General features: G+C 41.3%; 2 protein-coding genes across 2 annotated transcripts; one reads left to right on the top strand and one right to left on the bottom strand.

The window, feature by feature from the left end:
* The first annotated feature begins 1,385 nt into the window (after nucleotides 1–1,385).
* Nucleotides 1,386–4,766, top strand: LOC115762633 (gamma-glutamyl hydrolase A). Its single transcript, XM_030704937.1, has 3 exons — nucleotides 1,386–1,534; nucleotides 1,600–1,662; nucleotides 3,773–4,766. The coding sequence occupies exons 1-3, from the start codon at nucleotides 1,392–1,394 to the stop codon at nucleotides 4,602–4,604; spliced, it is 1,038 nt and encodes a 345-aa protein (XP_030560797.1). The 5' UTR covers nucleotides 1,386–1,391; the 3' UTR covers nucleotides 4,605–4,766.
* A 16,182-nt stretch (nucleotides 4,767–20,948) lies between these two features.
* Nucleotides 20,949–21,818, bottom strand: LOC115762841 (T-box protein H15). The gene has a single exon (XM_030705216.1). It carries the CDS (start codon nucleotides 21,816–21,818, stop codon nucleotides 20,949–20,951), a length of 870 nt encoding a protein of 289 aa, XP_030561076.1.
* Between the last annotated feature and the right edge of the window lie 700 nt (nucleotides 21,819–22,518).

A 22,518-nucleotide genomic window follows, 5' to 3' on the forward strand; every position in this document is an offset into this window, starting at 1 on the left:
AAATGGAAAACTGGTTTGATGAAAGAAGTTTCTCACTTTTTTTTTTGGCCAATTCTTATAGAGATTTATTATATATTATTAAGATATTGACATTTGATTTTCTCGAATGAGCAAATTTTGGTTAATCAAACTTTATCTTTATAAGTAACTTGTCTTTATCAAATTCAAATTCTCCCTTCTACTTGTAGCTTTGTTTTTCCTTTGATCAGTTTAAATGTTAAACTGAAAAAGGTGTCTATTGGTTTTATGCACTGTGGCCCAGAAATCTCTTGTTCTTTTCTGACCAAAACTCTATCAATATATAATCTGAAATATTGCCATTATATTTCTTCATCTTCTTCATATTATTATCGTCATTATTAATCTTAGTCGCAGTACATTTTAAAATTCTTTATTCTATTTTTTTCCCTATTTAAAAAGCCCACCCTAAAAATATGCTTGACATTTTTTTAAATTTCTTTCGTCAAATTCATTGTATTATACCCTGAACCAAAGACAATCTAAACACTAAGATGAGTAACGCCAATACATTTGCATGCGACGCAAAATTTCTAGCCTGGCTTCTTAAACTGGCTTTTACGAATCCGCACGACATGGCAGCCGACTGCTGTTCGTTTTAGACGAACGAATGCCGAAGTCTCGTGAGCAGCGAAATTAGTCACCAGCCTTCAGCAAAGCTGGAGTCGATCGTTTTGATTTTGGTTGTTGTTGGTTCTTATAGAAAATGTTCTAAACTTGTCATTGAATTGTGTGCATCGGCAGAAGTCGGCCAGTCGGCTGTTGTGTTTGCAATTTTAGTTAGCAACCTTCTTTTCGCTCAGGAAGTATTTCTAAAAAAAAGCTTTTGATTCAAACGCCTAATCTTGCTCTTTATAACTCAATGCACGGCCCTCATAGAGCCGAAGCTGAGAGTAAATTCTATTATTAGCCTTTTTTGCTCTCTCATTTGCGTTCTCAATTTTCAAAAACTCAAGCTGCATAGAATCATTTTGCCCTATGGCGTTACTCAAGTTAGTCTTTATATTGTCATTGCCTGAACCCATTGAGGTGTACAGGGTATGATAGTTTGTGTATGATGTTTGTGCACCGTTCCCATAGAAATTAATAATATTAAAAAAATCAATAAATTTCAATTTATTATTTCCGGTTTTTAAGCCGATTTCGCACCCTACAAAAGCTGGAAATACTACATTCAAATATTTCACTTCTTGGAAACCTTTTCTTTGTGTGTGTGTGTGTGTGTGTGTGTGTGTGTGCAGAGAGAGCGTAGAATGCTTGTGTCTTCAGATTGGAGCGAGCTTTTCCGAGTGCACCCGAGTCGGTCTGCTATGGCCTGCTATTGAGTTATTCTAGTTAGATTGCGTGTTGCACACAGTCCAGTTTTTCGCAGCATGTCAGCCGGTGCGGACGATAACACATTGCACTGTGGTCCCTGCGTGGGAGTGCTGTGCATCGATATGGCCACCTCTTTGTCCTTGCTGGCCTGTCCTGGCCGGGACCCAGTCACAGGCTCCGATAAGGCAAAGGCGACTAGGTTATTTGATATATACATACGTTTGGGTATGTTTTGTATCTCTGCTCTGTTTCGTATTATTGCAGCTATCTAGCAGCCTCCTATGCCAAGTGGGTGGAAGCGGCTGGTGCGCGCATCGTTCCCATTTGGTGAGTTAACCGACTATGAATATATGTATGTGCATTTATCACGCACTAAGTTCCAGTTGTGCAATTATCAGCAGCCTCGGTGCCTTTCAGGGCACAAAGACGGACAGACAGGCGAACATAAACGGACAGTATTGTATTGTAGGCACATCTATGACTTCGGCGTAAGGCAAGGCAAATATTCGACGTGCCGAAGATATCTGTGGTTTCTCGTCTAATTCAGAGCTAACAGGGTATCTTCTAGTCAAGTGTTTGAAGAGTTAGAAAACGGGTATACGCTATCTACGTGAACACTTTTCACTTTTCAGCCTATAATTTAATGAAATCATTGATAGATTAGGTCTTATCTACATAAACCTTAGCATATAGAAATTTGGGAAGGAAATCGCTCTAATAAACCTCGTCTTATGAATCATTTTCTTTATCGTTGTCATTCGAAAATAAATTCGAAAGTAAAACTCGTAACATATTATTATAATTTATCACGTAGCCGCATTTAGAAACGATGCATGAAAATGAGAAGTCGATCAACGGGCCAGGGCAGGAAAAGGGAAAGGGGCTGGGGCTGGGGCTGGGGTTGGGCCCAGGGCAAGCGCAGAAACAGGGGCTGGGGCAGGGCGATCATTTGGGGCCGCCGGAAGAGCATACTCCCATAATTGGCGTCATGTGCATGGATATGGCTCAATCGCTGAACGCATATTATGAACCCGGCCATTGGCTCAGTTATTTGCCGGCCTCCTATATCAGGCATCTGGAGGCATCGGGCGCACTGGTCATACCTATTTGGTGAGTGCACGCAAATAACGGGCGGGCAATGTTTATGTTTACCTTGAATTGTATGGCACGAATGGGCGAGGGATGGCGCATGGGGGTGCGGGGCTGTTAAGATTTGCAATGCAGCTGGCATTTTGCCCATCATTTTCTATGCGAACCCAATTGTTGCTGAGAAATTGTTCTTGTACCCATTGAAATGGGTAAAAAGGGTATAATGTTTTTGAGCAACGGTTTGTAACAGATAGACAAAGAGGTCTTCGATCTCTAAAAGTCTATACATATTCTTGATCAGCATCAATAGCCGAGTCAATGTAGTCATGTATCCGCCTGCCGTCTGTCTGTCCGTCTATCCATATGCATGAATGCGACGATCACAAAACTATTAAGAACTAGAGAAATGTTGAATGTAAGTCAGATTCGTGCGCGTGCAGTTCGTTGCCGAGAATCGATCGTTTCCAAGTCACAATTTAAATGCTTATATATTTTTAATATTCTACGAATATTCTATAGCATAATACGATCTACTGCTGAACATTTCATCAAGATCGGCTTATAAATACAGACATACACATGCATACGCATTAATTCCGTTATCTTTCGTTATGGAGCACGGGTATAAGGCGTTGGAAACTATGAGTGGCACTCATTTTTATACCCTTGCAGAGGGTATTATAATTTTGTCGTGAAATGTGTAACGCATAGAAGGAGACATCTCCGACCCCATAAAGTATATATATTCTTGATCAGCATCAACAGCCGAGTCGATAGAGCCATGTCCGTCTGTCTGTTTCTATGCGAACTAGTCTCTCAGTTTTAAAGCTATCTTAATGAAATTTTGCAGAAGTCCCTCTTTCTGTTGCACGCAGCTCATATGTGAAAACCAGCTGGATCGGACCACTATATCATATAGCTGCCATTGGAACGATCGGTCGAAAATTAAGTTTTTGCATGAAAAAACATTTTGTTTTTCAAGATATCTTGACCAAACTCGGCATTTATTAGTTTTACTCTACTCCTCATATATATGCAAAATCCTATTAAGATCGGACCACTATATCATATAGCAGCCATAGGAACGATCGGTCGAAAATTAAGTTTTTGCATGAAAAAACATTTTGTTTTTCAAGATATCTTGACCAAACGCGGTCTTCTTCTTGCCGAAGATAGCCTTTCTTTCTCGTTTTTGTTTTTTTTTTTTTAAATTATTTTTTGTGTTCCTATCGAAAGGTTCACGGCATTTTCTAGTCGTGCACGCCCGCCTAGAGCTCTCTTAATTGTTAAATAATATTTGTATGTTTATTGTCTGGCATTTTTCGATGCACAATTGATGTCTGTGTAGGATTGGCCGTGAACGTGCTTATTATGCGTCAATGCTGGAACTGGTTAATGGTGTGCTGCTGCCCGGTGGCGCTGTCTATCTAGATGATGAGGACAAGCACGTAGAAAAAGATCCAAATTTGACAAATTTGTGTGTGCAGTCTGTTAACTATATTTATGAGCTAGCGCTGGAGCTAAACATGGCCGGAAATAACATACCCGTATGGGGCACTTGTCTCGGCTTTCAGCTGATGCTGAAAAGTGCAGCAAGTGCGGCCGGTGCGCCAATGATGCGCGACAAGTGCGGCAAAATATTTGATGCAAAGCCATTGCAACTGGAGCCGGGCTACGAGGCAGCCCGTCTGTTTCGCCAGCTGTCGCCGGAGCAGGCCAAGCAGCTGGAGAGCGTGCCATTTGCCTGTCATCAGCATAGGTTTTGCATCACGGAGGAGAGTCTTGGCAGCAGCAAGATGGACGCCGATTGGCATGTGCTGGCCACGCGCACTTCGGAGGAGGGCAAACGCTTCATAACGCTCATCGAGCATCGTGTGCATCCCTTCTTTGGCTGTCAATTTCATCCGGAGCGTGCCGCCTACGAGCAGCTCTTTGCTCGCGAGGATGCCTGCCGCGATGCCCACACCAGGGAGGGCATCCAGCTGGCCCAGTACTTTGCCGAGATCTTCGTCGATGCCTGTCGCCGCAATCCGAACAGATTCGACAGCGTGGAGCAGCTGTCGCGCCACTTGATCCACAACTGGCAGCCCGTTTTTAGCGGTCAGTTTAATAAAGCCAATTGGCTGCAGGTCTATCTCTTTCCCAAGGATGTGGACTATGTGCGAGCAGTTGAAAGTTGAGCTACGTTAATCCGATACAGATTGTTTCCGGAAACACGAACGACAATCCTGATAAGACTCTACTGATGCCAACTTGTGATGATGCGAACTCAACTATATTCATAATATATACATAATATATAATTTACATACAATCTATATATCTCACTATATATCTCACTATATATCCCACTATATATCTCACTATATATCTCACTATATATCTATTATCATATATATTTGCCATGGAAACGATCAGACTAAAATGAAATTCTTAGCAAATGCTTTCTTTTATTGTTTAATTTCTATATATACATAGGCCAAAATTTCTCACCCCCATACATATACATCCTATATCCTATATAGACATAGACCGAAATTTTCCACCCTCGTAACTCGGTCAAAACTCAACCGATTTTCATAAAGTTTGGCTTTTTGTCCACGGTTTGGTCTCTAGATCAATGTGGCATCCAAATCTAACAACACGTTTTTTGGTCGAACTTCATGTAAAATATCCTCAAATATTCTTTATAGACATAGGTCGAAACTTCCCAATCCCATAACTCGGTCAAAACTCAACCGATTTTCATGAGGCTTGGCTTTTTCTTCATGGTTTTCCCTCTAAAATAATCTGGCATTTAAATCTGACCACACATTTTTTAGTCGAAATTCATGTCAAAATCTTACCCTGTAGATTCGTATATAGACATGGGTCAAAATTTCCCAGGTACATAACTTGGTCAAAACTCAACCGATTTTCATGAGGCTTGGCTTTTTCTTCATAGTTTTCCCTCTAAAATAATCTGGCATTTAAATCTGATCACACATTTTTTAGTCGAAACTCATGTCAAAATCTTACCCTGTAGATTCGTATATAGACATTGGTCAAAATTTCCCAACCCCATAACTCGGTCAAAAGTCAACCGATTTTCACGAGGCTTGGCTTTTTCTTCATGGTTTTCCCTCTAAAAATAATCTGGCATTTAAATCTGACCACACATTTTTTAGTCGAAATTCATGCCAAAATCTTACCCAGTAGATTCGTATATAGACATGGGTCAAAATTTCCCACCCCCATAACTTGGTCAAAACTCAACCGATTTTCATGAGGCTTGACTTTTTCTTCATGGTTTTCCCTCTAAAATAATCTGGCATTTAAATCTGACCAAGCATTTTTTAGTCGAAATTCATGTCAAAATCTTACCCTGTAGATTCGTATATAGACATGGGTCAAAATTTCCCATTCACATAACTCGGTCAAAACTCAACCGATTTTAATAAGGCTTGGCTTTTTCTTCATAGTTTTCCCTCTAAAATAATCTGGCATTTAAATCTGATCACACATTTTTTAGTCGAAACTCATGTCAAAATCTTACCCTGTAGATTCGTATATAGACATTGGTCAAAATTTCCCAACCCCATAACTCGGTCAAAACTCAACCGATTTTCACGAGGCTTGGCTTTTTCTTCATGGTTTACCCTCTAAAAATAATCTGGCATTTAAATCTGACCACACATTTTTTAGTCGAAATTCATGCCAAAATCTTACCCAGTAGATTCGTATATAGACATGGGTCAAAATTTCCCACCCCCATAACTTGGTCAAAACTCAACCGATTTTCATGAGGCTTGACTTTTTCTTCATGGTTTTCCCTCTAAAATAATCTGGCATTTAAATCTGACCAAGCATTTTTTAGTCGAAATTCATGTCAAAATCTTACCCTGTAGATTCGTATATAGACATTGGTCAAAATTTCCCAACCCCATAACTCGGTCAAAACTCAACCGAATTTCACGAGGCTTGGCTTTTTCTTCGTGGTTTTCCCTCTTAAATAATCTGGCATTTAAATCTGACCACACATTTTTTAGTCGAAATTCATGTCAAAATCTTACCCTGTACATTCGTATATAGACATGGGTCAAAATTTCCCAACCCCATAACTCGGTCAAAACTCAACCGATTTTCACGAGGCTTGGCTTTTTCTTCATGGTTTTCCCTCTAAAATAATCTGGCATTTAAATCTGACCACACATTTTTTGCTCGAAATTCATGTCAAAATCTTACCCTGTACATTCGTATATAGACATGGGTCAAAATTTCCCAACCCCATAACTCGGTCAAAACTCATCCGATTTTCATGAGGCTTGGCTTTTTCTTTATGGTTTTCCCTCTAAAATAATCTGGCATTTAAATCTGATCACACATATTTTAGTCGAAATTCATGTCAAAATCTTACCCAGTAGATTCGTATATAGACATGGGTCAAAATTTCCCACCCCCATAACTTGGTCAAAACTCAACCGATTTTCATGAGGCTTGGCTTTTTCTTTATGGTTTTCCCTCTAAAATAATGTGGCATTTAAATCTGATCACACATTTTTTAGTCGAAATTCATGTCAAAATCTTACCCTGTAGATTCGTATATAGACATGGGTCAAAATTTCCCATTCACATAACTCGGTCAAAACTCAACCGATTTTTATAAGGCTTGGCTTTTTCTTTATAGTTTTCCCTCTAAAATAATCTGGCATTTAAATCTGACCACACATTTTTTGGTCGAAATTCATGTCAAAATCTTACCCAGTAGATTCGTATATAGACATGGGTCAAAATTTCCCGGGTACATAACTCGGTCAAAACTCAACCGATTTTCATGAGGCTTGGCTTTTTCTTCATAGTTTTCCCTCTAAAATAATCTGGCATTTAAATCTGATCACACATTTTTTAGTCGAAACTCATGTCAAAATCTTACCCTGTAGATTCGTATATAGACATTGGTCAAAATTTCCCGGGTACATAACTCGGTCAAAACTCAACCGATTTTCATGAGGCTTGGCTTTTTCTTCATAGTTTTCCCTCTAAAATAATCTGGCATTTAAATCTGACCACACATTTTTTGGTCGAAATTCATGTCAAAATCTTACCCAGTAGATTCGTATATAGACATGGGTCAAAATTTCCCACCCCCATAACTTGGTCAAAACTCAACCGATTTTCATGAGGCTTGACTTTTTCTTCATGGTTTTCCCTCTAAAATAATCTGGCATTTAAATCTGACCAAGCATTTTTTAGTCGAAATTCATGTCAAAATCTTACCCTGTAGATTCGTATATAGACATTGGTCAAAATTTCCCAACCCCATAACTCGGTCAAAACTCAACCGAATTTCACGAGGATTGGCTTTTTCTTCGTGGTTTTCCCTCTTAAATAATCTGGCATTTAAATCTGATCACACATTTTTTAGTCGAAACTCATGTCAAAATCTTACCCTGTAGATTCGTATATAGACATTGGTCAAAATTTCCCAACCCCATAACTCGGTCAAAACTCAACCGATTTTCACGAGGCTTGGCTTTTTCTTCATGGTTTTCCCTCTAAAAATAATCTGGCATTTAAATCTGACCAAGCATTTTTTAGTCGAAATTCATGTCAAAATCTTACCCTGTAGATTCGTATATAGACATTGGTCAAAATTTCCCAACCCCATAACTCGGTCAAAACTCAACCGAATTTCACGAGGCTTGGCTTTTTCTTCGTGGTTTTCCCTCTTAAATAATCTGGCATTTAAATCTGACCACACATTTTTTGGTCGAAATTCATGTCAAAATCTTACCCTGTACATTCGTATATAGACATGGGTCAAAATTTCCCAACCCCATAACTCGGTCAAAACTCAACCGATTTTCACGAGGCTTGGCTTTTTCTTCATGGTTTTCCCTCTAAAATAATCTGGCATTTAAATCTGACCACACATTTTTTAGTCGAAATTCATATCAAAATCTTACCCTGTACATTCGTATATAGACATGGGTCAAAATTTCCCATTCACATAACTCGGTCAAAACTCAACGGATTTTCACGAGGCTTGGCTTTTTCTTCATGGTTTTCCCTCTAAAATAATCTGGCATTTAAATCTCACCACACATATTTTAGTCGAAATTCATGTCAAAATCTTACCCTGTAGATTCGTATATAGACATGGGTCAAAATTTCCCGGGTACATAACTCGGTCAAAACTCAACCGATTTTCATGAGGCTTGACTTTTTCTTCATGGTTTTCCCTCTAAAATAATCTGGCATTTAAATCTGACCACACATTTTTTGGTCGAAATTCATGTCAAAATCTTACCCTGTAGATTCGTATATAGACATGGGTCAGAATTACCCATTCACATAACTCGGTCAAAACTCAACCGATTTTCATAAGGCTTGGCTTTTTCTTCATAGTTTTCCCTCTAAAATAATCTGGCATTTAAATCTGACCACACATTTTTTGGTCGAAATTCATGTCAAAATCTTGCCCTGTAGATTCGTATATAGACATGGGTCAAAATTTCCCATTCACATAACTCGGTCAAAACTCAACCGATTTTCATAATGTTTGGCTTTTTGTTCATGGTTTGGTCTCTAGATCAATGTGGCATCCAAATTTGACAACACTATTTTTTGTCAAAGTTCATATAAAAAGGTTAGGTTAAAGTTCCCCACAACAGGTATCGATCTTTTACCTTATAAACTTTACATTTTGTACCATGATCGGGATGCGGGCAGACAGCTATATTAAATATGCAGTTGTACATTAGTAAACAAATTATTTTAAATAAACAAAATTTAGATATCTTAATTAATTTGCATATTGTATAGTCAGTTTTGACTTTGATTACGATTAGCTAACTATATGCTAGTTAATGTGTTTGAGTTTGGCAAATCGAATAGAAACTGATTCTATGCATGAAAACATACGTTCGAGTACTTTTTCGCTTCTCACATGTAAAATTCGTGTACTTTTCCACTTGGCTCTATTGTGCTCCGGGCGTGGCTGGGAGGCTTGTCACTTGCCCTACTCCCGCCCCGAAATTGCCCATTGCCGCCTTTCCCTATGTACTTGTGTTTCTAATTAGCCCGTTTCTGGTTCGTTCCTGGAGTTCTGCTTTTTTCTTATGCGCATTTGTCTGGCACGTGTTGTGTTGGCCAGCCTTCAGCCGCACCATCACCGCCCGTTACACCTGGTGGGGTTAAGGTTCAAATTGACGGGCAGAATAAAATAATTGTCGCCCGTCTGTGGCAACGTGTTATTGTGTTATTGCGCTGCGCCCCATTGTTCTGGCTGTCCGGCCGATAGTATGAGCATGAGGACGTGAACGAGACGCCATTGTTCGTATTGTCGGACACGTATGTTGCGCTTTTTATATTCCTGCTCCTAAGTGCTATCTCCACGGCGCCGATAACGCCATCTAGCGGCCAGGTCTGGCGAGCCGGACACGAGAAATCACTCGGGCGTCGCGTGCGACCCACCAAAAGAAAACCACATATATATATATATATATATTATTTTTTTGGATGTGGCATTTGAAGCTTCATTTGTTGCGGTCAGTTTGTGTGCGTGTGTGTGTGTGTGCGTGCGTGTGTATTAGGCACTGCTCATTTAACCCATCTACTTATAGGCAGCACAACGGCCGGCTTAAATGCCCTTGTGCTCATTTTGAGCATACACACACACAAGTATGAAAGTAACTGCTGGTATACATTTATATATTTTTAAATACACTCAAAGTGGGCCTCTACAAATACACACACACTCACACACACACACACGCACACAGCTAGCCTGTAAAAGGCCAAACCTCCGTTTTTAATGACGTCATAGGCGCTAGCTGCAAAAATTTGAGCACAGGCTGGCACCCCCCCTCTTTGCCTCCCTCTCAGCACGCTAGCTGCCCTTTAAACCTAGTTGGCGTGCATTGAACTGCGATTCTCTCTCTCCCTCTCACTCTCTCTGTCTCTTTCTTTCTCTCCCTGTCTCCCTTGCTTACACTTTTGCGCAGCGGCTGCGCTCTCTGCCGCATTTGCAGGCTGCAGCTGCAACGGGCAATGAACTGCCTGCTGCAAGGTTATTGCAGTCACACACACACACACTCGCACACACACACACACAGTGACACACACATAGACATGCACACACTCTTCCGCCGGCACACACTCGCTTAACACTTTAGCCCGGTTATGCGACCATAATAAATATGCTGCAGCCTTTTTGCCACATCCCCCCGTTCTGCTGCCACGTCCCGCCCCAAAGACCTGGGCCCGTTGTCTGCAACTGCTTCACATTGTCGCATTTGGCATTTAACTGCAGTTGAAGGATGCACAAAGTACGTGTATCTGGCCAACTGGTGACTGCCTCTGCAGTTACGCCTCTTTTCAAGGCTGCCAAACGGAAGCCAATTGTAAATGGAAACTCTACAACCCCAAAGTTGATCTGGAAAGTTCGTTAGAGCCGAGAAATGTTGCTGACTTAATAATATATGTCCGACGCCTTGAGGCATATGTATTGCAGGAGCCTGTAAGTTACGCCTAGATCCAGATATGTGCATATCTTCTCTTTACCTCAACAGACACAACTGGCAAACATTCAGGCCCCGGCTTTTAGGCAAGGCATAAAAAGAAAGGTACCCCAAATTAATTATACAAGATTCAATTAGTACTAAATGCCCTGCTCCATATGTCAGCACTTCACTAGGAAACAGGGCAACCGGCTGTTTAAGCTATGTACTCATTATTCATTAATCGGAATAATTGTAATTAACATGTGAGTGCTTCACGCCGCGTCAGCAATGTGTGAGGTGTGTGGGTGCACTGCGCCGGTCTCTCTGAGGTTGCCCGGCAAGAGAGAGAGAGAGAGAAGCTGCAATTACTCTGCAGCTCGCTGAATGCGCCGCCATTAAAACAAATAGAAGGAGAAACACTTCTTGAGGTTGGTCAGGTAGGGCTCAAGCAGAGGCACATTGAGGCTGGTCAGGTTGAGAGATTGAAAGATAAAGCTCAAGACAAAAGATACGCGAATTGCAGCTCATTAACGAGCTGCGACTTATTATCATTGTTATTAATATTCATTATCATTATTATTATTATTGTTATAATTTTAATTGTTATTATTATTATTATTATTATTATTATTATTATTATTATTATTATTATTATTATTATTATTATTATTATTATTGTTGTTATTGTTATTATTATTATTATTATTGTAATAGTTATTAATATTATTGTTATTATTATTATTGTAATTATTATTATTATTATTATTAATATTGTTATTATTATTACTAATTCGTAAGCCTGAAGTTGAGATAGGTCTGAGGGGAAAAGGGGAGGGGGTTTAGTTGCGACGGCCGTGTGAGATGCAGAAGGCATTTTCCCTCCCCAAGCTCCCAAAAAAAAAGAATATAAATATCATTATATTAATGAATATAATTTCATATCATTATGACAACTATTACTATTAATATAATTAGATTAATTATTAGTTATTAAACTATTATTTTAATTTGTTTTAAATGACACTGGCTACTTGTGACCTTCAGCCAAGACAATTCAATATCCATACATGAGGCAAAGATTTGAACCCACTTCCTATATAGACATATATCATTTGCCCTTTTACTCCGTAAAAATTTCCGTTGCCTACTTTTAAGGGCTCGCAGTTTTTCACTTAAATCCCTTGCTGTTTATTGTTATTTTACGTTTTGGTGACACGCCAGTTTGCGGGGTTAAAATTAACCTGACATTTAGTTGTGTGAGTGTGTGTGTGTGTGTTTTTTTTTCTGTGACGTCACACACACACACACAGACCGCTAGAAGGTCAATACGTACGACACAGTACAAAAGCTGCGTGATTTGCAGCCAGCATATTTAGGTTAAGCCCAACTCTCGAGCGGAAATCTCTGCTGGCTTAGTTCGCTGCGGTTCGGCGCCCCTAATGTGCCACGCCCCCACCCGCTTCACCCCTTGCAGCCTACTGGCAAAGGAGCACATTAATCAGCGCGCCGAGTGTTAGTTTGTTTTGGGTCAAGTGTGTTGTGGCTTGAGCTGCCATTTGACCTTTGGCATAGTTGCTACCGTTGCCGTTGCCGGCCATGTCGCATCCTTTGGCCTCACTTTTGTTGCAATTGTTGTTCGCGTTCCGCTGGGACAAGGTTTTGTGATTCTGCATTCAAATTAGTCGCTGCCGCTATTTATAAGCCGAGGCGCCACTTCATAAGCGTGTGCAGAGCGCCGTAAAGCATTCGACTTGAGCTGGCCATTAGCTACATTATGCAAGCCACGCGTTTGGTTCGGGCATCGCCTTTTGTTTCGTTGTTTATTAATAAAGCGCTCTGCGGCATGTGGCATGTGCAACTAATGCATGTATAAATAAACCATAAAGTATTGACAAAGTGCCGTCACATGCACACATTTATATGTTTATTCAATTATGTATGTGTCGTACGTGACGTATACGTAATGTATTTTAAGCATTATTTCAATTTGTTTTGCGTGCGTGTATTTGAGATGCACTGCAAGTGTTTCTAGAATGAAATGCGGAGCGGCTGCGGCTGTGGCTTTGTGGTGTATGGTGTGTGGTGCTGGTGGTGCAGAAATGGGTGGTGCAGCATTGCAGTTGAGAAACGTCAATGGAACCGACGACGATGACGACGACGACGCCGCAGCGGGCAGCCCTGACCCAGTTAGTTGGCTTTCGCCTCTTTCCGTCGCGACACACACACACACACACACACACCCGCACACACACACACATGTGCCTTTAACGACGTCACGTCTGTTGGAAACCTTCGCCCAGTGCGGTCAACCTGTATACGAGCTTGCCATATCGGCCCAATATAATTTTGATTAAAATGTCGCACAGCCATCAAATGGCAGCTGCTCGCATCGTAAGTTGCAACATATACAGCGCGTATACGCAATAAACGTATTATCGAGCTATCGGGCAAATCAATTTGTGAGCAGCAGCTATTGCAGCAGCCCATTTAACGTGCTCAACCCGGACGCGTATCCTTGCACTTTACCTAATTGAAAGCGTGCGTCAGCATTGCAAAGTTCAATGACCTCGGAGGGATAAGTGGACGCTGTGTAGAAGAGCTGGCGAGGTGTGTAAAGCCGGCATTTGTGCTCTGCCCGAGGCACTTTAAGAAAGTTCAGTGGGGCAAGCACCTGCTGTAAAAGCAAACAGACTTATATTTGGGACCCGAGCAGCTAGCTATAAGGCTTGTTTACTTGCTCTTTTTCGCAAAGCTGCCTGACTAGATGATACCCTGCAGACAACTTTGAAGTATAGCTATACATTGGCACCTTAACATACTCCACCTTAAGCTATATATCTATATATATTTATTTTCGTACTATGTACATATAATATATATATATATTTGTTGCTTCCCTTAGTTTGTCTATCTTTTATATACATTTGGCCTTGCGGAATCTACCCTAAGTTCCTTAAAATTTTCGTTGCTATGCCACATTTTTCGGGCCCGCCGCAAAGTGGCCCAAAAAATGACAGCCCAAGTTTGCAAATTTGATAACTACTTGCGTCTTCCTGGAAATCTAAACAACTTACGGCCACGCCCTGTCCCATGCCTTCTATTACTTTTGCCACGCCCATTTATGGCACTTATAATCAGGCCTAATCAAAGCACTCTTTGAACATTTGGGATGAGTTTCAAGAGCCGGGCAGAGCGTCACTCGCCGTCGGCAGCTTTAGAAATGCGGGCCTTGACTAGGTCTGACCCAGTCCAATACTCTGGTGACCAGTTGTCGGCATGCTGTGCTGGCCTTGGAGAAGGAGAAGTAGGAGAAGGAGGGGGAGTAGCTGGAGCTGCTCTGGTTGCCTAGAGACTCCCGCGGGAAAGCTACAGCTGGAGCCGGAACGGGGTCGAGGTCGCTCTGGCTGGGCTTCCGGGCCAATTATGAATGAAATACTTTAAGGACAGCTGCAGTCGCGGCACAATTATCCGGGGTATAGCTCCATGCAAGTGGGTGAGTGCGCCCGGCGTCCGGTGAAGGCCAAACAATGCTGTGCGCGCGCGCCTGTCTGACGTATGACCCGATCAAGGATGCGCCAGCTTCTGTTGCCAGCTCTGGTACGTCATCGAGACAAGGCGCTGCATTGTCCTCCAGAGCAAGCGTTAACCTTCGCCCAACTGGGCTAGTTTTCTGAATGAAAGGGTTTGCAGGGTGGCGGCCCACTTCTGATTGCACCTCCCCCCACCCTCCTCCTCGCCAACTGCTGCTCAAACGGATATTATTAATTAAAGGCGACCCTGCTTAGAGCCTAATCGTGTAATTGTGTGGCTGATATGGTGTACGTGTCACTTGGCTTTTTATAGCCCACTTTGGGACTGAATGCTCCCCTACATCCCCTTGCGCCCCACGACCCGAACAAGTCACGTAGCTGTGCAGCCCATTAAACGCAATGTCAGCTAATGTGTTCGCAGTGCGCACGATTTTGGGCCGTACGAGTTGCTAAATAATGCCAATTCATGCATTTGAAATAAGAAACAAATGCGAAACATGTCATTCTTGGACTAGCCGAAGATTAAATACTCTAGCAGAAATGCGATGCATGTTGTGAGGTCTGCTCTGACCATCTCGACCGACAACCTCTTCCAAGGGAACTTTCGTTGCCTTTTCTGGGGTTGGGTTACCATATTTCTCTGTAACTTTTGTAAATGTCAACCGATTCCAATGTAAAGCCAATAGATATAAACCCAATAAGGATAAAACTTAATAGTATTCAGGGGAAATTATATATTTATTGTAGTCTCAACCGTTGTTGTGTAATAATGAAACAAATGCCTTATCATCCAGCAATACCAAGCCCCCTTCCTTCACTGTGTCAAACGCATGCCTCATTAAATTCTCACAAATTTCAAGCTCCAGCCAAATACTAAGTATCAAGCGATGACGCGACTCGCTCTTGTTTTCCATACAAGATATGATGTGCAGTTCATATATGATATAATTGTCCGATCCGCCCGTGTGTGTCCGTCTGTTGAGACAGATCGAGAATATATATATATATATTTATATTATCGAGTCCAAGTTGTTTTCTTTTCACATTTCATGATAAAATTGCAATGCCCTTCGCAAGGGTATACAAAGTGAGACGGTTGCTCGACTGCAAGATACCCTCTAGTCAGTCGGAAAAATCAGTAGATAATGTTTTCCTTGCCATTTACTCAGTTTATGTTTATAAATTTCAAGAAGTACACATCTGCCTCTATTATTTTGCTGGTATGAACGAGAAGAGAAATTGTTGGTTCCTTTAAACACCTAAATTTTCTTTTCAGGTGTCAATCGCCTCTAACTTTTCCTACTATGTTCACACCTGATCCTAAAAAAAAAGTGGCGTTCAGATAAATTTTTCTCTCACATGCGGAAAGCTTAACAGAAGTGTAAATTTTGCCGCATTTATAAATGTTCACTTTCGAAAGGAAATTTGAGGGAAATTCACCAGAGATTGTCCCATGACCAAAGTTTAATTAGAAAGATGCCTGATTAAAACATTCAAGACAATCGACTTGCCTCCACACTCGTCAGCCCTATCTCTGGGGCATAGCCCATTTGGTTGCATATTTGGCAAGTGCGACGATATATTGGCCAAAATGTAGACATTTTGTTTGCGCATTGACTTCAATTACCAACACATCGTGCATATTTCATGAGAAAGCGCCAAAGCGTTTTCCCATGCAGGCTAGCTCGAAATAATTTATTATTTGCTTAGTTCATGTCAATCTTGACTGAGGTCCTAGAGGGCTCGTCCTCCTCAGACTGTGTGCGCGGACATATTTAAGGGCTTTTGTCTGGTATTTGGGTCAAAGTGCGAATTAGCATGCAGGTTGTTGCTTTCCTTCGCCCAACTGGGCGTATACGTAACTTATGCGTCTTGCCTAAATATCTATGGAAGCCCTTTGTTGTGTGTCCTGTGTCCTTTAGGCTGTCGTGTCGGCTTCAATTTTTGCGGCAATAAGCAAAGATTTGATGCTCGCGTGGCAGCTAAAAATAGCAAAAGGTTCGACGAAAACAACAACAGCAACAACAACAACAACACTTGAAATATTCATTAAATGCTTTGCTGTGCTGCCTTATTTTGGCAAGACGCCCGCTGAGTGTGCAGCGCAAATTGTGAAATTCAAAATTAAATTACAACCGAGTGCCATTAAAAGCAACGGAAACTGCCGTAAAGATAACAAGCATGAGAGGACATCATCAAAAATGTGCTTCATCCAAAAGCAAAATGAATGTAAAAACAGAAGCAAGAAGATAAAGGTAAACAACATTGAGGTAAATATTGTAATAAAGCGGCTCGAATGCGGCCAAAGAGCAGGCCAGAGGTTCGGAGGGGCTTAAAAGGGCGCCAACGGCAAACATATAAAGACATGTGTTGGCAAATGCGCAAAAATATATCAGTTGAAAACGGAAATATGCCGAGTGAGAAGTCAGCAGAGAGCGCAACAGGAATTTCACGCGCGTGTTTTAATACCCTTACGTGGGTACTATAATTCTGTCACATTATAAGAGACAGTATATAATATAAAGATAAATGTCCCTAGTTCCGCTCACGATTCTGGTCTTGCCTATTGGTTCAGTTCATGAACCAGCTTTAAGAAATAGAAGTTGATTTATAGAACTAAATATATTTATATTCAGTTCGGTTCAGATTCTGCGACTATTTAGATTGTTTCGGTTCAGGGTTCAGGTTAGTAAAGCTAAGGTTATGCTAGACGTTCCATTTGTGAACCCGTTTCAGTTCACGATTCGAACCTATAGCTTGCTTTTTGGTTCAGTTCGTGAACTAGACTTGATAATACTGTAATTGATTCGGTTTCAGTATCGCTTCAGGCTTGGCAATTTACTCATTTCAGCAGAAACGCGTTCGCAAAGGTATAAATAATTCGGCAAGCGAAAGTTGGCTTTTGCTAATTGTTTTTTTTTTCTCGGTCTGTTTGCCTTTTGGCTCTTGTGTTTGGCCCTTGTTAGGAGCCAAAGAAGATTAATTATGGTGCTGTATTGTTTTGGGCTCTACAGCACATTTTCGCTGACGCGTGGGACAAATTAACGCATCCCACATCATAAATATGGCTTTTGCTGCGGCCCTCGGAAGCTCTTTAATGCCAACTCCGAAAATATCGGGCAGCAGGCCGAAATTAGGCCCGTATTAATGAGCGGCAGTTAGAGCCGGATTATTAGGCGACAATGAAGAGTAAATATAAACGGCGAAATGATAAAAATAGCTGCGAAAAAGTAAGGAAATAGAAAACGCAAACTTAATTAAATATTGGCAGTCGCTGCTCCCCAGAAAATAAGCACGACTTAAAAGGCAACAGCGGCAACCAAAGGAGCTCTCCTTGGGGCTGCTTCTGTTGCCTTTGGGGCGTGACTACGTGACTGCGGTCGCCTTTGGGCGCCTTTGCGTTGTACGCAATTGTTATTTTCTATTTCACTGAGCCAATGGGTCGGGTCGTATGCGCAACAGCACCAGCAGGCGGGCGTTTGGCCCATAAAAATCACACATACGACTAGTTGTTGGCCGGATGAGAAAACGTATCCATTCGTATGCTAACATTTGTCGTCTGTCAACGGGAATTAGGTCACTGAATTCGTATTTTTAGGCAATTCCATTATCAAAATGACACGCCCACAGGCAACACTTGAAGTCTGCCCGCGCCTTTGACGCATTTCATCAACTTTCGTTCATTTTTTGTTTTTTTTTTGCCTTAGCCACAGACATCAACACAGTTGTTGTTCTCCAGGCAGTGTACGTGACTTGATGGCCCATTGGCAGCATCCAAAAACTGTTTTGATTGCCTGTCTGTCTCGCTAATTTGTTGCCTTGAGAGCATTGCAAGTTTTCCATTAATTGGTTGGATCAGGCGGCGTATACGTTATATTATATAGCAATATTTCAACTAAAGCATTTAATATTGTCATTAATATGTCAAAAGAAGCGGGTAATTAGAGTAGATGCGATTTGAATTGCCAATGCTTAAATTAAATGAAAAATGTAACCTTGTTGTGATGCACAAAATTATAGTCTGATTTTATGATACCTAAGATGTTAAATCGAATTCTAGATAAATAATATGTAGTATCATATTTAACAGCCAAACAAAAAAGGAACAGCTATCGCATAACATGATTGATCCGACTTTATTACAGGGTATATAGAAAATGAATAAAAAAAAAGAGTATAATAATTTTGAGCACTTGAATGCAGCAGACGGAAAGAATATATGTACATGTGTTAGTCTTAATCTCGACGAGCTGAATCGTTCGATTTATATCCGTCTGTCTATCCGTCCGCTCGTCTATTCGCATGCGAGAATGTCAGGAAAACATTATATATATATACATATATTTGCTCTCAATTATTTTTTATCAAGATCTTTGGATTGATTTACAGGCAAGCTATTGAGGCATAGCTCGAGAAGTATAGAGGCAGCACATTATATTTCAGCTTTTGGATAACTTCCCCTTTATCTTAAAACAATAACAATTAATGAGACTAAAGCTTTGTTATTAAGTTATTATTATTCTGTTTTCTTATATAGAAGAAAGTGCAAATGTTCTCAAAGTCAGCTTTACAGTGTGTACAGAGTATCGCCTAGTTGGGCAGTCTTTTCCAATTTTGCTTTAAATTTTGAAGGCAGCATAAATCATTGAAAGCTTAAAGCTGTGCGTAGTAAAATTGACTGATTTGTCATATTTATTAGGTAATTATTTCCATACCAGTTCGTCTGCCAATTCAGTTGGAATAATGTTAATCAAATGCGGCACGAACGAACGAACGGGCCAGGCCAGACTACGTCTACGTCTTGGCTTGGCTTGGCTTGGCCTGTTCTGGGCTGGGCTTGTTGTAAATTCAACAAGGGAATCGCATTTCGCACATAAATTTCCATAAACATTTTATGTCGTTTGCCTGGCAACGATTTTCATCGGGCAATGTCTGAAAAATATTGATGGTTCTTTCAATCGCTGACCTACTTTTTGATGCCCAAGCCACGCCCCAGCCTATGCCGCCGCCCCAGTTGCTGACAACAAGTGACCAAAAATGTAATCAGGCATCGATTGAGCTTGTCATATGCGGCGTATACGCAATAAAAGGGCTTCTGGTCCTCAGGCCTGGTTGTAATTAGCCTTGATTCATTGTAACAGCTATTTTTGGTAACTTTGGCAACTCGACCAATTCGCAAAGTGGGTCAGTCATATTATTATGATAATTGTTTTTCGACAAAAAAGTTGCCAAATAAATATAGCTATTTATGCGGAAAGTTGTGGAGGAAAAAAGGTCAGAGTTTCGGTTTGGTGTAAATTATTTCATTTTATTGAACATGCTGTGTGAATTAAATATTCAGTTTAGCTGCTTCTATTTGGTAAATAGTTAACTTATGATTAAGTAAATGTGTGTATATGGTATATATATATCTCATTATAATCGGCTGTATATGTATATAACTGTATTGCTTATGCCTTGCCTTGCCTTGCCTCTCCTCGCCTTGCCTTGCCTTGTTTGTATGTATTGTATGCACGATATATGTATAATTAATATAGTTGAGTTCTTAGATTGTTTGTTCTTTATAAGTACAATTCGGTAAATGTATGTGTATACGGTCTATATATGCCTGCTATAGAATTCATTTATATTATATATAATATAATCAGTTTTAAATTTCAATGTCTGCTTGGTTAGTTTATCGCATATATTATCGGTCTATATATACTTATTATATAATAACTATGTGAAGCCCTACGACTGGGAGTGCGTTACGAATTCATTTCGTTTGTTCTCTAAAATTACGAGCAAATATCTAAGGAAATAATTCAAGAGTGTACGAATTAAGTATAAACATAGTTGAGTACTTAAATATTAGATTTAACTGCCTGACAAAATTTTGATCCCATTACGGCAACTAATTGTGAGACGAGAGTATCGTCATTTTTAATTAATAATATTTTCGACTTAAATTTCTGTTTTTTTTTTTTTTTTTTTGTTGGTTTTAATTTTGATCTACACATACGGGATAAAGGCACGAATGTACAATAATATTATAATCAAATATAGTACTTGAGCGTACTTCAATTAAGCGAAACTTTTTTTCTGAAACTTTATCCAATCTATACAAAATCTTCGCAAAATCTTTTTTTCTTACTTTTTTTTTTGAAAACTCCCCCCTCGACAGTCTTTTGTTATGGATGTTTAATCAAAAGCCGTGTGTGGAAAAATCTAATATCTAGTTTCTAGTTTTTCGCGTGCTTAAGTCTTGGCAATTGTTTGCAAAAATTTGGTTTTCCCTTATTTTCTTTTTTTGCTTTTTTTTGGTTTGAAATGAGCTTTTTGTGTACTTCTTTCGTGTGGATATGAAAAGATTATTGTATCACAGATCTCGAAATGAATGGGCATGGATTTGGCACTATGAATTGGAGCTACTTTTCAACTATATTTAACAGCAATATCAAAGGTGTGTGGCTGTGCTTATTTTCGGATTGTTCTGGAATCGTATTTCGAGATTCGCCAGGCGGCTTCTCTAGCGTCTGGCGTACTGACAGCAAACCGAGCTGCGCGGCACCCGCTGCGTCGGCAGACCGGACATGCCCTTTAGATATGTATAGGATACGGGCTGACGCAGTATGCGCTGCGGTGGCGGCTTCACCTTGCTCTTCGACGATGCGGATGCGGAGGATGCGGACGATGTCGAGCAGGCGCTCGAGCTGCTCGCCGATTTGGAGGCCACCCTGTGATGCTGCTGCTGCTGTCGCAGCTCCACGGTCGATGCCGATTTCAGAGCAGACTTCAATGGCTGCGGCGCCGGCGGCTGCTGTGGCTGTGGCGGTGTCGGAGGGGAGGGGCCGCTGCACGACAGCGAACGTGATGTTAGCGCAAGGCTCTCAAAGGCGCGCCGCAGCGACGATGTCGACCGGCGTTGCAGTCGTGAGAAGCTTGTGCGGCTCAACGATTTGCGCTTGCCCATATTTTGTTGCTGTTGCTGCTCCTCGATGTCAATGGTGCTGCTGGTCTCGCTGGAGGCGCACGACGTCAGCTCCAGACGCGCAGCGGCCAATCCGCGGCTGGCCGTCAGGGATGATGAATACGAGTCGGTCGATGAACTGTGCGCGTCCTCTTCCTGTGCAGCTGCTGCCGCTGCCGCTGCTGTTGTGCCGGCAGCTGCGTCATCGCATGCACCATGAACTAGGTCATCGCTTGACCTCAGGCCAAACCGACGGCTCAGCAGCTGAAAGAAGCCCATGTTGCGCTCGTAGCGAGGCGTTGGCGAGTTGCTCGTCGAGTGCTCCAGCTCCAAAAGCCATTTGTTGGTGCTGCCTGCCGCATTGTTGTTGTTGTTGTTGTGGTGCTCCTGCTGCAGTTCGTCCGCAAAGCAGACATGTGGTGTGCCCATATCTGGGTGCGTTTACTTGTACCCTAACAATATAATCTTGGCTGCACTTCCGCTTTCTCACACTCTCTCTCTCTCTGCCTTTGTTATTGCCGGTCTTTGTCTTGCAACTAACTCACACACACACACACAGATAGTTACTTTGAATTGCTTGGCTGTCGGCTTTTGTCGAGCGCTTTGTGTGTACACACTGGCGTGTTGTCCTTTCGCGTTTGAGTCGGCAATTTGAATGCCGCTTCCTTTTATCGACTCGCCCGGTTTGCAGCCAGCGCTCGCTGCAAAGCGGCGAGAGCGCGCCTCTCTCTCTCTCTCCCTCTCCCTCTCTCTCTCTCTCTCCTACTCTCTGTCGCCCTCTGTCTCCTGCTCCACTTCCGTTTGCAGCTTTACTACGTTGTGCATTATTTTGGCGCTGAGTTGCCTAATAATGGTAACAACATTTGAATTATGGCATTTGTTTACACGCTTCCTGTGCGTATTTCGCAATTTGTTGTTTGCCGCTATGTTTACACTACCCGCCGCCAGGTGGTGGTGGTGGCACTTTCAATATTTACCCACGTCCTGTGCTGCAATTTAATTGCTTTTGTAGCGCAATTGCACGCGCAAATTGTTGATACGTCGATTTGTCTCAATTTCCCTTGGCTTTTTGCTAAAAATAAAGCGCTCGAGCTTATTTCTAAACTTTAATTGCCACACAGATATCCTT

This window comes from Drosophila novamexicana, unplaced genomic scaffold, assembly GCF_003285875.2.
Source record: "Drosophila novamexicana strain 15010-1031.04,08,12 unplaced genomic scaffold, DnovRS2.1 tig00000644-arrow-pilon, whole genome shotgun sequence".
NCBI classification, from domain to species: Eukaryota; Metazoa; Arthropoda; class Insecta; order Diptera; family Drosophilidae; genus Drosophila; species Drosophila novamexicana.

Coding starts and splice junctions, on each gene's coding strand:
- LOC115762841 (XM_030705216.1), bottom strand. CDS start 21,818: ATGGGCACACCACATGTCTGCTTTGCGGACGAACTGCAGCAGGAGCAC.
- LOC115762633 (XM_030704937.1), top strand. CDS start 1,392: ATGTCAGCCGGTGCGGACGATAACACATTGCACTGTGGTCCCTGCGTG. Junction 1,535..1,599: donor GATAAGGCAAAGGCGACTAG/GTTATTTGATAT, acceptor GTATTATTGCAG/CTATCTAGCAGCCTCCTATG. Junction 1,663..3,772: donor GCGCGCATCGTTCCCATTTG/GTGAGTTAACCG, acceptor ATGTCTGTGTAG/GATTGGCCGTGAACGTGCTT.